Below are 17125 nucleotides of genomic sequence, written 5' to 3'. Positions count from 1 at the left end.
CACAGCAAATATAAGCATTTTACTAGCAGGCAGATATTTTAGTGACATGATGTACACTTGGTTGTGTGTTTTAAAAGGATAAAATGGGAAATACGAAGTGTTTCAAAACAAGTTTGTTTATAAAACCTAGCGCTAGCTTTAGCTTTGCATAGCTGTTTAAGGTGGAAATGAGTATTCAATAAGAAGTTAGAGAACAAAACAAATTAGACTCTTAAACAGACCCATTTAAATGCCTGAATATTAAAATTGTGAATAACTGTTTGAATAATACAATTGGTTTGTGTGATTTAAATGGATATATGTTGGAAAAAAATATTTTACTACGAAAATTGTGGATAAAATCTGCCTCTTAAATGACATTTATGGTGGAAGGGAAAATCGATAAATAACACTAGCCTTGTCTAGTCAAATTATTTCACATGGATTTGGACAGTAAAGGATTGTAAATGCAGGGAAATGGTGGCCGCATGTTAAATATTTTTGCATAGATAGATGTTTTAGTAACTTTTCTGTGTAAATATGTTAATTATGGTACATTATTCTTAGCTATTACGCCCCAAGGTCTTAAACCAGTCTCTTGCTTGGGTGTTCAGTTATCCTCAAACTGGCAACATGCTCGAATTTCAGGGACAAAATAAATAAATAAATAAATAAATAAAAGATCCACATTTACAAGTGGCATTCATTAAGTATTTAGTATAGGTATAACATTTGTCAATCCTATGTCAATCCATTAGAGCTTCACAAAGGGGCCCACCTCACTCTCTTTCTATCCACAGCCACAAAATGTGTTCTCACCCTTAGTTTAAACCCTACACCTTGCTACTAAGGTTGCTGTGGACTTTTATGATCCAATCAGCAACCAGCTACATCTAGCAACATTTAAAGGAATAAGTATCCTGAATCTACCCACTGAAGTAGCTGTGGCTGTTTATGACCAGATTAGCAACCAGCTACCCTTAACAACTTAGATTACTCATGGAGCCCAGACCACAAGTACCCAAACCACCCACTGCATTGCTAGCTCTTCACAGATCAGATAGGCACATCCTCTCATATGTGTTTTGCTGAAGACCGCACCACCTACAGAAGACTCAACATTAAAGTCTGGTGTCCCAGATACACCCAATCCAAGTGGGTTTTACAAGGCCTACAGTTCCCATAAATGTCAACTACCATAAAACTCACCTGCCTGGTGACTAAGGCTGTACTAAGCCCCACTGGCACTTTTAATGCATGCTCAGTGCCACCAATTCCATTTGATGTTTAAAACAAGGCTATATAGTAGTGGGATGAATGTGCATTAAGAAATTTGACTTTTTGGGACTTATCTGCAGAAAGGTCATCATCATTGACCTCCTTTCACTCTCAGTCACTCTTTTCACAGGATCAGGAATCCAGATATTATTTCGATGCCTAAAAGTCTATAGCATAAAACTGATACTACAGGCCACTTCAGGCCCTGTGTATGAACTTCCTTAAAAGTTTATCACATGGTAAACAATGTTGCAAAACCTAATTCCAGTTAGACAATCAAAAATAGAAATTATAATCATGTGTTTAAAACTTAATTTAGAACCACCAGAATTTTCATTTGTGTGTGTTATTTGTTTAAGAATTAACCAAATATTAATAAAACATGGTTGAATGATATTATTTTGTGTTACCATATAATCTTTTATATTACATGAGCATGATTCAGAATTCTTGGATACTCATTCAACAGAAAGAGATTGCAGGATTCTTCCTTAAGTTTTGTCTTGTCAAATGTCATAAATTATATGTAAATTAAGTACTTAAAGGAAGTTCTAGTCTAAAAGAACATCCAATCAGAGGCAAGAGATGCTCCAATCTTCAATCCCTGAGGACCAATCAGGCCTTCAAGGTGAGATTCCTGAAACCTGGTTTCCAGCTCTTCAACATTTCAGCCAAGGCAGAACAGAGAAAGAAAATGTAGAGAGAAAAGGAAAGAGGAGGGGTGGAATGAAGCAGAAATTTCTACCAAATGGTAGAAGAGGTGCAATGCTACAAGGCCCATGTCTACAAGAAGCTTCAGACAGCCCGGCGTCTTTGACATCTTCTGCTGGCATCATCTCCATAACACTCAGGGGCACGTGAGCTCATTGGTTAAATTCTTTCATAACTCAAGAGATTTTTTTTATCCCTTTTCTGGGATAAACTATGCCCTTTTTAGAATTCAGGGTAATTATCATAGAGAAATTCCCTCATATATTAATCTCATATACAGCTGTAATCCATTTCATTATATTAATGTATATTCAATATTCATTATTTGATATTATCTTTAATAAACCAGTTGTGTGATAAAAGCAATCACTGGTTATTTGTTTGTGTGTGCACCTTTCTTGTACGGAATTATTACTTTTGGGTCAGATTAAATTTTAGAGCCAAGAACCTACAGCGTGTCAATAAACATGATAATTAATTAATATTAATTAATTCTAGCTAATTCTGCTATATTATATGTAAAGTCATACATGATGGCCTACTTGTCCAAGCCGAATATTTTCATGACACAAGACGCATAGATATCATTACTTTTTTGTGCTAAGAAAATGTTTTTGTTCCAGTTCCATATATAGTAATGAACATTTGGTTTATTCAGTCTGCCTTACATTTTTAGAAGGATGTCCTTTGTCACAGTGTGATCAAGATTAATCAATACAGAAAAACTTATCATGATAACATTTTTGGCCATATCTCCCAGCTCTACAACCACCACAATAACACCTCTACAGTGCATTTCCCCAACTAGTCTGTGCTATTCTTACCCACAATCACTAACTAGACCTTTCAGCTGTTTCTGATAACTCCTTGCTGGCTCCTGATGCTGAACTGCACAAGTCAGTGTCTGACAGACTTGGCCACAAATCCCTTAACACCTATCTCCACCTTACACTCGCATTGCCATAGCTTAGCCGCCAAGTCTGCGTACTTCAGCTTCTTTCTTTCGAATGCTTCATCTACTGCATCGTCAAATGGAATTGTTAACTCTATGAAGTGAACTATCTGTTTACTTTCAGAGTACAGCACAATGTCTGACCTCAATGTAGTTAACGCAACACACTCTGGGACCTGCAGTTTTTTATCTAGGTCCAAAAGCAATTTCCAATGCTCATGCTCTTCAATACATTCCCCTCATGCACAAACCTAACCACTTTGTTATTACAAACACGTCAATGCATTAGCCTCTGGGCATTTGCTGTCCAACAAACACACCAAATACTTTGGACCTGATTACGTCTCCATGTATACAAATCCTGCGACAAACTAACCTTGAAAACTGATAGAATATGTTTCAGCGTGCCAATCCCTGTACATAATCTACAGCTAGGTTCTTCACCTACCCACTGTCCAAGATTTTGTGGCATTGGAAGGATGTCATAAGTTGCTCCCAGCAAAAACTTAATACGATTTGCCTCCATTGCCCATAACTCTTGTCAAGTTCTGCTTCTCTAGATTATCCCAGAGAAGCCACTGGCCTTGTTTTGCCTTTATTGCTGCTAATGCACACTGTGCCTCCTCTTCCTGCTCATGAAAAAACTAGGCCTGATTTTCCACATTGAACTTGGCCAATTACATCCCTCAGCTCTAATGAGCTCTGGCTACCTGCACGGCCACCTGCAGATTCCACTTGCTTCCTGCTTTTGTGACTGGGGCTGCTGCTTTTAACGCTGCCTCATTAGGTCCTGAAAACAAAAAAAACATCATCCCACGACTCCTTGCACAACTACATTTATGATCCTTGCACAACTACATTTATGAATGGTAGCTCAGGTATGCCCCCTCCCATACCATACTACTTACACAATGCATCACCCCTAACCATTTCATTACAGCCTTGTTCATAACTCTCTCCATCTTCTCTACTTCTGTGATCTGTCAACGGCCATCTAATACATAAATTATATCAACACAGAGTTTACTGAACACCCCTCATCGATGTTTTAACCACTGGCATGAATTTCCATAAAATGCATAAAAGTAGACATCACTGGATGAGAAAGGCTGTCTTACTGGCAATTAATTTTTACACTTCAAATGAAAATAAAAATATAAAAGATATTGATACATCTTCTATGAATATTTTTTTTATTTTAATACAAAATTCCTATATAATTGCTAAGTTTACTTTATAATAGGCAAAAAACAAACAATTACAGATAATTAGAAATGTACTAAAACTATTCTCAATAAATACATGTTACAGTGCAGAGACTGCACTTTCACAAACTTAGCACTATATTCAGCTTCCATCCATTTATACCTTCATCTTTGTCTCTACATTCTAACCTCTACACTACATTCCACTCTCTCTCACACACACTCATTGCTCACTCTCGTGAGCTTCAGGGGCAACAGGAGACTACAGCTGTATATTAAAAATATTAAGATACTGAAAAACAGCAATCCTCTTGCAGACAGCTTCAGTTCAAATTCCCAGTTGCCCCAGCCTCTACAGCAACTGCCTCACGCAAACAATTTTGGAGCAGTTCCTGGGAAATGGAGAGGGAAAAAAAACACTCCCTGTACATTTATGCACACATCCACATGGCCCAAAACACTGAGAAACAAAAGAGGAGGTTCAAAGCCACACACAAACTTTATATAGTTTTGAGAGTTTGGCAAACTAGGCCTCTCCACACACGAGGAGATGAGAAGAGCTTTCCATAGAGACAGCGACAGAATTGGTCCTCTCTCTTCCTCCCATGACATATCCCAAACCATCCCTGCTTTCAGTGGGCTAAACAATGGCACAGCTGAATCATAAAAAGAAATAGTTCTTAAATAAAAGGCAAATAAGGCAGAAATAAAGTTGAGAATACCTTTCTGTCTGCTGGCTGGTCCACTGGGGGCCTCAGCACCACTCTGTGTCTCTGTGCTGGTTTTCACATACGAACTCCTGCAGATCAGCGGGAGATAATGTTATTCTTACAGTCTCTCTCTCTCTCTCTCTCTCACACACACACACACACCCACACACACACACAACACTGGCACCAAGATTTAGTACCTCAATGTTTTGATCAGGAAAACAGGTATAAACTAATTGCTCACTAAAGAAAATATGAGGATAAGCTAACAGATTTTTTAAAGATAAACCCAGGGAAAACAATCAAACACCTTAGACTCCTAACATATGCTAATCAGGAATATTTTTTTTTTTTAATGGAAGCAAATACTTTTTTCAGAAATGTTCAGTAACACTAAAGCAGCAGAAAAGTATTTGGTATCACTTCATTGACACTTAGAGGGGGGGAAAAAAATAAAATAAAATAAAATAAAATAAAATAAAATAAAAAAATAATAATAATAATACCAGATTAACAGTATTTATAACAGTGTAAATAGCATAGTGTCAGAAGTGTAGTGTATATTAAAAATAAATAAATACTCCTGACAAATATTATGGAATCCCCCCACTTCAGTCACAGATTTCACATGAAACAGTTTTAATGGCAGAACATTTTGGCTTTGTGAAACACAATAATTAAAGTATCTGATTTAATGGCACATTTTTGTCTACATTGATTACAGGGAAAAAAAATATTAAAATATTTTACACACACACACACACTCACTTAAATGTCCATAAGTGTAACTGAATGAGTGAATGCATGAGTGTGAATTGGAAAGACTGTGCCCCTCTGGTGTGTGCTCCATCTTGCACCGAGTGAGTCCGGGTGGGCTTTCGACCCACAGTGAAAGTGCACTAGATAAGTGGATACAGATAGTGAATAAAGTAATCAGTCAGTTCCTGGATTCTTTGGGGTATGGCATTCATTAATGAAGCAATATTTACAAAAAGATGGTTCTTTCTCAAAAATGAAATGATATTTTACTGAGTTGATGCTTTTACTGAAAAAAAAGTCATACTTGTTCTGTGCCAACATTTATTATCATCCTAAACATTAACTTTATCATTGCATCCGTTTTCTAATCTATTGAATGAATTAAATGTCCAGAATTTCAGTTTTCACCTATGCATTGACTGTTGAGGTAAACACTGCAATCTCCCCTAGTCCTTTAGGTGATATTTAATCATAAATGAACAGGGAAATTCAATTGTTTTCTTCAGGTAAATCATGTGTGTCATTAAAACAGCACCAGATAAAATTCTGAGCATCATCTCTGGGGGCAAATATTAGTGAATTAGCACTATCATCAACACTCCATGACTGCTTCTTTCACCCACTGTAGCCTTGGTATTATGTTTACTGCTGATTTTTGATAGGCTTTTCTATATGTAAATGCCATTACATTCTGCAGATTTTTATACACTTCAGTCATAAACATTGACTGTGCCTCCGGTATATGCATTTTTTCTTTTTGTTGCATTTTTTTCAGGCATATTGCTTGGAATTGCCTATAGTAAACTTTTGACAGCTTCCTTAACCTACACGTGATTACATTTTGTATTTTTGTCAACATTGAGCAAATTCCTAATTTTTGCTTAACTCCTAATTCAAATAATGCAATTTAGTTAGTGTGAGGTATGTTTCTCCAAGCCAGAAAAAAAGAAAAGAAAAGAAAAAAAATAAACCCTTCATCAGGCTGCATATTTTTGTTTTGAATAAAGGCACTCTTGCACAGCACAATGGAATTCATGAATGTGTTTACTCCGTGGTTTATTTTGTGGACAATGACTCACAGCACTCTCACATGCCTTATAGATTTAGAATTCAGTGCACTGAGTTTGCTTTAATTACACTGCATATATAAGATGCTTTTTTTTTACTGAGGCATATAGTTGCTAATTCTACCAAATATCTTTGAATTCTGAACTTACATTTGGGGCATAAGCAAGACCAGTATCATAGTGTAAACACAGTAATTTTTAACAGAACATATAGAATAAATAGCTGAAAATCTTGTTTATTTCAAAGAATATGAAAGAGAGAGAATCATAGGTGTCTCTCAGTTCAAGATTATTTATCTAATTTTGGGTAATGGGTTGATTTCCATTTTCGTATATCATTTTAACTTTTATGACCTCGTGATTTTGACTAAAAATTATAGTAGCATGTTCAGAAAATATTTTGAACATATTAGTTTCAAACTGTGTTTCATTGCATTGGTTCATATTTTCATGGTCTCCCTCACAGACCAAGAGACACAGGGAGACCAAGACAAAGAGAGAGAGAGTACATACAACTTGAGTCAGAAAATATCATTAGAGTGAAAATTCCACAAATTCACAATACGGCTTGTCTAAGTTGTGATAGATATGTGAGTCGTAGAAGGGCGAGAGTCGTAAATTAAAAGAATCACATCACAATCTATGTGTCTAACGCTAAAAAGTGCACTAATTCATTTTAGCAGGTATTTGTGCACATTATGGAAACTTCTGGACTCGGACAGAACAGGCAAGTAACAGTTGAAACCCTGGCGGCCTGACCTCCTGTAAACTAAGTGGGGAAAAAAAAAAAAATCAATCCGCACGCAACAAAGTATTTAAGGGCCTTTCAGACCAATGCATCTATATAACCACCTCATCCACGTTTTCCATAACTGTTGCTGTCATCAGAAACTTTGAACTGCCCTCTGGTGGATAGTACTTAACATCCTCTCCAATAGAGGTATTTATTTACAAACATAAAGGCAGAATAAATGAGCTTTAACAATGTGAACCATTTAAAAAAATATATATATATATACATACATACACACTACTTTTATATGTAGTATGAACATAGCTGGAATGACTAAAGCTTACAACTGAATCATCACTTTGACAAGAAGCATCTTTTAACTGCGTTATTTCGCGATTCCTAGCTACTGACCAATGTACCTTTAGAATGTTCCACACTTAAAAAGTTGACTTAAACATTTTAGGGGGACTCTCGCCACCACCAACACTGTCATATAAACATGAACCACACATTCATACACACATTTATTTTTCTTTTCACACTACCACTCCCTCATTCACAGCTGGCTTAAGATTCTTCACAAGAGGCACATTTGGGACTTTGAGGTTTTGGTGTTTCATAAGAGTAGTGTTTGTATCAACAAAATTGTGCGGCTTGTTTGAAATATTAACAAAAATTTTACAATTTGCTACAATGTTTGTTGCATTTTAATATTAAAAATATTAATAAGCCAATCTCATCAACAAGGGCAGCACGGTGGTGGTGTCACAGTCACACAGCTCCAGGGACCTGAAGGTTATGGGTTCAAGTCCCGCTCCAGGTGACTGTCTGGGAGGAGTTTGGTGTGTTCTCCCCGTGTCCACGTGGGTTCCCTCCCACAGTCCAAAACACATGTTGGTTAGTGGATTGGCAACTCAAAAGTGTTAATGAATGACTGAATGAATTTCCTGAACGGACTGCACAGAATGTATAGAATATGGCTGCTGCCAAATTCCAACACTGTCTCTTCACAAAACAATTTGGTCCAAAAGTGATGATTTGAAAGTGTTATTACCCCCTTACAATGTTTTAAAAATAAAAAGACACAAAAATAAATATATGCCTGTGCTTGATGACCACTACTGCATAAAACAGGAATGATCTGGGATTTTTACCTACCAGTCATGTGGTGGTATGATGGTGCATTCTGGGATTTCTGGCACAGGCCTGTGGCGTAACCTGTAGGAGCGTGTTTGTCTGGAGCGAAGTCCTTTAAGAGAAGAAGTGCTCTCATATATATCGTTATCTACCATTTCTCCCTGAAAGCCTTCAAGGGCTTCTTCATAGGGGAATTCTCCTGTCACACCTGGGATATAATCTGCCTTGGACAAGGAGAGTTCCTCTGAGTTCTCCCAGTCAGAGGCTAAAGAGTGGGAAGAATTTGATAGTGATTCGTTGCTGCTATGTAACGAAGTGGAGCTGGAGCCTGAGGAGGTAACTTTGGGTAGACTCCTTGGAAGCGTGTGAGGAACAGCTGAAGAATATTTACTTAATGATCCACTCGAATCACCTTTAGTAAGGTTTTCTTCACATGTCCTTGCAGGAAGACTCTGTGTTCCAGCTGGGTTTTTATGTTCTGCATTGTTGCTATTCTGAGAATGGACTACTCTTTTGCCATCTTTAAGGAAAACACTTCTAGGCAAGGGGACAGGTTTTCGTCCCCCCTCAGATTCCTCCCTGCCATTTTGCTCCATGAGGACCTCCAGGCTGCGGAGGATCCTCCTCCGGTGGCCTGTAGGGAAGTGGCCCATATTCAGGAGCTTCTCCTCCGTCAGACCCCTACACTGTCCCAAGGTATGGTATCCTGCCTGGGTAAAAAAGGAGGCATACTGAGGCAAGTGGAGGCTGGAGAGCCACACAGTGATCTCTTCACTGGGGTTAAGGGAGGAGGAGAGGGGAAAGCCCTCCAAGCCTTCACTGGTCATGGCACTAACAGCATGTGCTAGTATCGAGTGAGGATCTGCAGGCCCGGTTCCATGAGCAGGAGGCTAGATCACAGTGCAGAACTGCAATGGAAAAAGAAAAGGAGAGAAAAAAAATTACTTTCATGAAGGTCAATGAACGTAAATGAAGTAATCATAGCGAAAATACGTTGGTGGAAAATCTTTCTGACACCTGACATTATCAAACAAAACAATGTGTTTTAAGCTTAGCATGTTTAACTATATTCAACTTGTTTTCAGGTTTTGGCTAATTCACTATATTTTGTTCTTGGTGTTTTCTCTACTCATATTTCCAAAAGGACTAGCAATGTCAGCCCCTGCCTGTAACAGTTTTACTTTGTGCAGCTGAATTTAATAGAGTGTTAGTTTAAGTGTAGACTCACTTGTTGCACATTTTCACCAAATTACATTACACTTGCATTGCTCTATTTTCTGTACAAGCTAGCAAAACAGAGGCTTGTGGAAAATTAAGGTTGAGAAGGGTGCACTGGTGCATGCTCAGAATTAGACAAGAGGAAGACGCTTCTCAGCTTTTCTAGGCTGTATGTGTCATACGCACTATCCCATTTCAAGAGAATATGGAAGATGTTTTAAATGAAGCTAAAAAATCCTGAAACATTCAACCCCAAAACTGAGACACTGTCATTCTGTAGCTTTAAACCTTGTCTGTTTTTCCTTGTGTCTTTAGTAAAACCTATGTGGCAGCATCTGTTTTAGAGTATTGTTTTATAGAATAGGAGGGCTGCCAAAAATTTTGTATCATCAGCTAAATAGATAATATTACTTTACAGCCCTATGGTAAATAGATGTTATGAATAAAACAAAAGATATATATGCTTTGTGACAAGCAATAAAAATGTAATGTAATGTAAACAACGTTACACAAAATAATTTAATTCTAGCCTGGAGCTCTCTTCAACCTCCCTATCTAGTCAAACTTAAAGTGTAAGTGTAAGCTGAAGGTCAGTGGGGGTGGCTGATGGGTCAATAAATAGGATATCTGAGCACATCCCTCTCTTTGTGGTTAGCTAGGCCATTCTATAGTCACAGCTCTCAGTTAATGTGTGCTCAGTGCCAGCAGCTAATAAGCTGTGCACTGAAAGCCACCGCGCTAGGAAACATTTGAGGTTTTTTGCTCATTTACCACGTGTGATACTCAACACTGGTACATTTACATTTTCATTTATGCATTTGGCAGACGCTTTTATCCAAAGCGACTTACAAAAGAGGATCTAACATTCGAACTACAGCACAAATTATACAAAATACCTTACATTAAGTGCAATATGCCAATATGGTGACAGTGACCATGAGTAACAAGGCCAAAAATGCACAGCAGCACTATACAGAAACCACAATTGGAAATGCTTTTATTTTAATTTTTTTAAGTTGGATATGCCAGTGTCAAAATGGAGTAATTAATATTAAATAGAAACATTTTATACATTTTTTTCATTAACATATACATTAAATATTCAGTGGACTGTAGCACTGAATGCTCATTAATACCTGTTATCTTCGGGGAACTTTAAATTCAGTGCAATTTAAACACCACTAAACTCCTGTTTCTGCTTCGGCATTTCCCCCAAATCACTTCTTCTTTTGAGGCATTAGCATAAAGGCTACTTTTAAACACAAGTGTTCTCCAAGTCTGAAATGATGTGCAAGTTTTTCAAGTTTTGGAAATTAAACTAAGAAATCTATTTTTTTTTTTTTTTTTTAACTCAGTCAAGGTTTACAGCTCTTCAAAGAAGAGGGAAGAGGGAAGACTCAAGGAAAAAAAAAACATACAGCTTGAGCATAACTCTGTGCTTCAGGAACTTCAACCAACAGACAATTGTAAAACAAATAGCAAATGGCAAGTCTCAGGGTACAGATGAATAATTCCCTTCAATTACTGCATTGGAAATGGATGGCTTACAACAACTCCATGAACCCAAATTGCCTCTGTGACATTTAGCCTTCTCTGCAAAACACTATTAACCATTTGGAACATTAACTACAGAACTTCTGAGATGGCCCCATAATATAAAAACAATACACATCGGGCCAAATGTTCAAGCTCGTACAATGGATTCACTGACCAAATAGTCTGACACGATCAGCTACAATGCAAACCTGACATCAAATGGTGATATCTGATTTCTTACTACATTGTTGTAAATCTTCTCATGGAGGACCACCACACTGCACAATTCACTTACAGTCCTGACAGGAGAGCTTAAAGATCTGTTAAACTACAAAAAGTAACAAAAGTTACAAAACGATCTAAAATTATCCATTATCATCATATTCTCTCTTTAATTTAACAGGGACTTGAGGTTTCAGCACTCTTATAATGTCTTCATTCTTTTTGATGGGGCTAAAACTGTTTAACTTCTACATGTTAAGAATTGAATTTAGAAGTAATCCATATTTTTTTTAACCAAAATTAAATTTGGCCTTAAAATGCTTGATGCTGTCTATCACCAACACTTTGACAAAGACTGCTAAAAAATATTGGACATTATTAAAATCCTCACCTTAAAGTTTCTGAATCATATTGTATAATAAATGACAGCTTCTTATATGCTGGTGCTTTTGAAGTTTGGAAATTCAATTTCATACCTCTAAGTCATTAAATATTCAGCAGATGTAAGTACTGCAGATTGCTCTATATGTATGCATACGTTCTAATCTAATAATTATGAAACAATAGGCCCAAGCTGATCCAACACCATGTCTGGAATAATTCACAGTAATTTACTATTCACTGAAGTAACTGGAATATAGCATTGGAATGATTGTAAGATTAAACACTGAAAATCTGCAGAACGTCAACTGGTTGACACAATACACAGTGCACCATTTCTCTAACAGGGAGCGATTGTGAACAACACAGTAACAGATCTATTATTTTTTTCTGTAAATGGTTTCTAATATTTTCCTTTCTGCTCACATCCTTCTGCATGCTCTAACATGCATTGGAGTAGTTCTCACTCGTTCTGAGGCAGAGAATGTCCTTGCAAATCATCATATTTCAACACACCTTAGCAAATCCACTATACCCCCCCCCCACCCACACACACACACACACACACACACACACACACACACACACACACAAGACTCCTAAAACAGCCAAACAACAACATCAAATATTAACAGTCTCTTTCATCCCCGTTCATGTATTCAGTCAGAGCCATCAAGACTAGCAGAAAAAAATGAAGTATGCAGTGGTGGATGAACTGTGGAAGAAAGCTTGCTGGTTCAAAGCCAAGGGCAGACACGAACATGAAGTTTAATTCTGTTAGATTCTTCAAGTCGATTTAGGCCTCTTACTTCTTGTCTGGAACATAAACCGACCCACTGGCTTTAAAGAAAGCACAAAGTTTCTCTCCAGAGATGTATGAACTTAAGAAACTTTGCAGCACAAATAATAGTTTTAAAAAACCAACACTATGTACACTATGATAATTGAATCAATGTAAAAAGCAAAACGTTTAATCCCATTTAAAACTGATCTTTTTTTACATATTATATGCATGTGTGTGTTTCAGATACGCAGAAACAGAACTGTGCACAAGACAGAAGGAACAAGTCCTTTTTTCTCATCTCAAAAAAAAAGTAAAAAGCAGAAAAATGTTAACAGATAGTGCCAGATGACTCTGCGACTAACAATAACTTTTAAAACACTATGTTTAGCACGCTCAACATTTGCCATGCCTTTACTGATGGATGGATATCTCTCCACATATTTAAAGTTCAGTTCTTTTGTTTCTAAATATCTCAGTAATCCCACATGTCAACAATAGCAAATAACTAAAAAAAATATGAGTCTCTTTAATTAAAAATATTATATATTGTCATTGCCTACAAATAAAAAAGTATTATATATTGACCTTTTTGCCTACAAAAGGTCAGAGCTCCAGCTTTTAACTGAATAGAAAATTATAAGCATTCAGGCTCATAGCGCAAGAGGTCAAGTCCATTGTGGGATAGGCCTCTGTACTACATTTACATTGAGTCATACCTGATATTATTCCCTAGAGCTACAGCCACTCCAAGAGCAAAGTCCAAACATTGGTCAGTGGCCACACATGTCAATATTTTCATTGTGGACTCTTCAACGGCTTGTATTTTAGGCTACAATAGTGTCTGTCACTCCACACTGTCTAAGACGGTAGTGGCTTTTTCAGCTGATTCATCTGAATATCATATATCTGGAGGTTACGTGTTGCCTTTTTTTGGGCCATAGTGAAGGATAATGCCCATGTACCAGAATCCCAAAGGGTATTCGTGTATATTACGGTGTTTAATTGTCTGTTTCAGAATCACTGAGACGTAGAGCACTAGGTAGGAAGTAGGTAGTCATTTAAGACTGAACTCCAGCTCCAACCGAACTCTAACTGTATCGGGCTATTGCTTCTTAACATACGCAGAGAAGCCCTTTCTAACGTTAGTCACAAATAAACAGAAAATCGACAAATGTTTAGATGTCCACAGGGCAGTGATCGGACACGGTGTTGACTCACCTCAGTCGAAGGTTATTTGTTCATTTGGGTTGAGGTGGAGGTAAAGTTTAAGCCTGAGTTTGAGCGCGTCCCTTTTTTAACCACTCGTGTCCAAGTTTCAACGTTTAGTCGTAGGACCGACTATCTACCACAACGCGGTGTGGAGAAGAGAGCGAACTTCGTTCCGCCTTCTGTCTTCAGGCAGAGCCATGTGGTCGTGGTGCTTCTGGCCCACGCCTCTAAAACCAAGCAGTTTCACAAACAACGCCCCTACACTCACCTGAGTCTGACCATAGAAGACATACTCAGCCCAGCCGAGCTACTGGACCGCCGTCTGTATCCTCTGCACTACAACCTGCCTCCAGATCTCAGCTTGTCCAGGCGGTGTATCTTCAGCTCTTAAAGGGCCCATATCATTTAAAGTAAACACCATGTAAACAAGTTTCAAATGCACCGTACATACGGGGTGTCACCAAAATCCACTTATATTTTCATGTTACATCAGTTTAGACCCCCCCCCCCCCCAATAAGGCTGAAGTTATAAAGAGTGGGTTAACCCCAAGTAACGTTCAACTTCCAGAATCCCACAGTGAGAATTTTAGGTGGAGAATCGGTGAGTACAGTTTCAACACGTTTCCAGTATTGCTCCAACATAAATGGAGCACATATTCCACATATTTCACAGTTTAACTTAAGCCCCAAGTGTACCATGAGTGTCTGCGTGTGTATTTAATTTGTTCAGATATTGTCAAATGATTACGTAAATTATAAACTGTGATTCATTTTGCTTCAAAAAATATACATTTCAAACGCAGAGCTCAACAGAAAAAGATCAGAAGCCAGGAATATGTAGGATACTGGCCCTTTAAATTCAACCGGAGATTTTACCAGGCCTCTGGCATTAAAAAAATCTTTCTACAGAATTCTCTCGCTCTGCGAGACGTGTAGAAGCTTGCTAAGCCTCCAGGCTACGTTTTTTTCCACACAACATATTTGTCCAGAAACCAACCAGCTACACCAGCATCGCCAATAACTATGCAAATATGCAGAAACCCATGAATCCGTGTTTAACGATACACTGCGCTTAAAACAAGGGGTCTTATGTACAAGGGGACTTACAAGGAGGCGACGTGAAATACAACAATGTACTACTTAAGGCTCTGCCAAAATTCCTTAGTACGTGTCGCCAAACCACCACGCGATGGCGCCACAACACTGTTATATTCACTTAGTAACTATTTCCGTTTACACCGATTAGCATAATCATGTCCATCTCCTTGTTTCTACCCTCCTCGTCTCTCAGCTCCACTGACCACTGTGTGTAGTTTTACAAACAATCTGTCATCAAAATGTTGCTCTGTATACTTTGTGTGCCCCGTTTCATTTTGTTCTTTATTGGCCAGGGCCTCCCACAGGACCACTAACACCCAGGCCAGTTGAGAGGGAGTGGACACTGCTCAAAAACTGCAGCACTACTGTCTGAACCACTTGAGTCTCTCTAGTCTAATTCAAAGGTCTATTAAATAATGTAAGGTAACCTGGTATGCATTGACCCCATCAGCATGTTTGGTATATAAATATGTAATGCAGATGAAAACTTCTGTAAACGTAAAGCCCTTGAATTAATATTGAACTAAGTTATTAAATTACATTTCACTCTCTTGTTAAAATGTGTTGTTGTTGGTGTGTTGTTAAACAATTTACAAAGTCTAATTTTAAAGCTATAGTCTATACACTACATATTTATAGACCAACTGTTGTCATTCACATTTTATTGACAGGCGGTTTGTTAAGTTTGAACTTGTAACCTTGAGATGAACTTGTTCCCTTCCCCTCTTTCCGTTCTTCATGCTTAGTGTGGCACACACCGACACACAATGCAAAGATTGAGTCAATTTCTTGCTTTTTTTATTTGGTTTCAGGTGTGATTTTTATCTTGCCCACACCTGTTACTTGTCACAAGAGAGTTTACACGAGCATCTCATACTTGAAACAAAATTATTTACCCACAATTTTGAAAAGGTGCCAATCATTTTGTCTGGCAAATTTTTGCGTGAGTTTTGTGTGAAAATATACCAATTGTGGAAGGAAATAAACATGTGTAATTGCAATCTTTTTCTGGGAGAAATGCTTTGCTATCACTCATTTCACACAACTGGCTCTGGTTTCAGAGTCACGTGGACAGTGTAAAATGACACATTTTAAAATGTTCATGTCTGTAAACACATGTGGTTAAAAACGACATGCTTCAACTTCAGTATAATGGCTATCTTTGTGTGTATGAGCTCACCACCAAACTACTCTTAGCATAAAGACCAGAGACCATTAATTTCCACCATCTCTTACAGCCTAACACTCACTGTTTACCGCTGTTGCCAGTAAAGCCTATAAAGATTACAATCAAGTTTTAACATTTACAATAGAGAACGTGTGACGTCTGGCATCAAAACACTGCAATACCGTGTCTTTTAGAACTGCATCATATGTATCATTTTTTGTGTTTCTGAATATGAATAAATATGCTAACGTTTTATGTTTGTTTTTTGTTTTTTAAGTCAAAGATTAATAGTTGATAAACAAATTTGAGAAGCTGCTGAAGACAGTATTATTCATAAAACATTTTCCCATGCATATGTTTACACAGTCACACTGACACAGTCACACCTGTGTACAATTCCACCTACCAACATGCATTCTTTAATTCAGGTGTTGTAACCACTTCATCCTGTACCCAGAATCTTTGGGTACAAAGCTATATTATTGTTTTTATAAAAGTCATAATAATAGTTGGGTGGCACGGTGGCGCAGCAGGTAGTGTTGCAGTCACACAGCTCCAGGGACCTGGAGGTTGTGGGTTTGATTCCCACTCTGGGTGACTGTCTGTGAGGAGTTTGGTGTGTTCTTCCTGTGTCTGCGTGGGTTTCCTCCGGGGTGTTCTGTTTTCCTCCCACAGTCCAAAAACTCACGTTGGTAGCTGGATTGACGACTCAAATGTGTGTGAGTGTGTCTGTGTTGCCCTGTGAAGGACTGGTGCCCCCTCCAGGGTGTATTCCCACCTTGTGCCCAATGACTCTGGACTGGATAAGCGCTTACAGATAATGATTGAATGAATAATAATAGTTACATTTTTAATTGTTATATAAATCATCATCACTGTTCTTGTTGTTGCTTGGGTTAGCTCTTAAATATATTATTCCTATTTGTTTTTATGTTTATTTATGTTTTATGTTGGTTAATGAATGCCCCCTTTGCTGAT

General features: G+C 37.8%; 1 protein-coding gene across 2 annotated transcripts in view; it reads right to left on the bottom strand.

The window, feature by feature from the left end:
• The window catches only part of arap2 (ArfGAP with RhoGAP domain, ankyrin repeat and PH domain 2), a 94670-nt gene extending 80392 nt beyond the window's left edge, over positions 1-14278 (bottom strand). Inside the window, exons 1-3 of one of the 2 annotated variants that reach the window (XM_066681168.1) lie at positions 14150-14278; positions 8553-9439; positions 4848-4924 (exon numbers count right to left, since the gene is read on the bottom strand). In XM_066681168.1, the coding sequence (XP_066537265.1) occupies positions 4848-4924; positions 8553-9358 (883 nt within the window). In that variant the 5' untranslated portion in view covers positions 9359-9439; positions 14150-14278. The other variant, XM_066681167.1, reaches the window with a different exon arrangement.
• Positions 14279-17125: the final 2847 nt, after the last annotated feature.

This window comes from Hoplias malabaricus, chromosome 9 (genome assembly GCF_029633855.1).
Source record: "Hoplias malabaricus isolate fHopMal1 chromosome 9, fHopMal1.hap1, whole genome shotgun sequence".
NCBI lineage: Eukaryota > Metazoa > Chordata > Actinopteri > Characiformes > Erythrinidae > Hoplias > Hoplias malabaricus.
The sequence above is the reverse complement of the archived record's forward strand: the minus strand, read 5'-3'. Positions and strand labels throughout refer to the sequence as shown.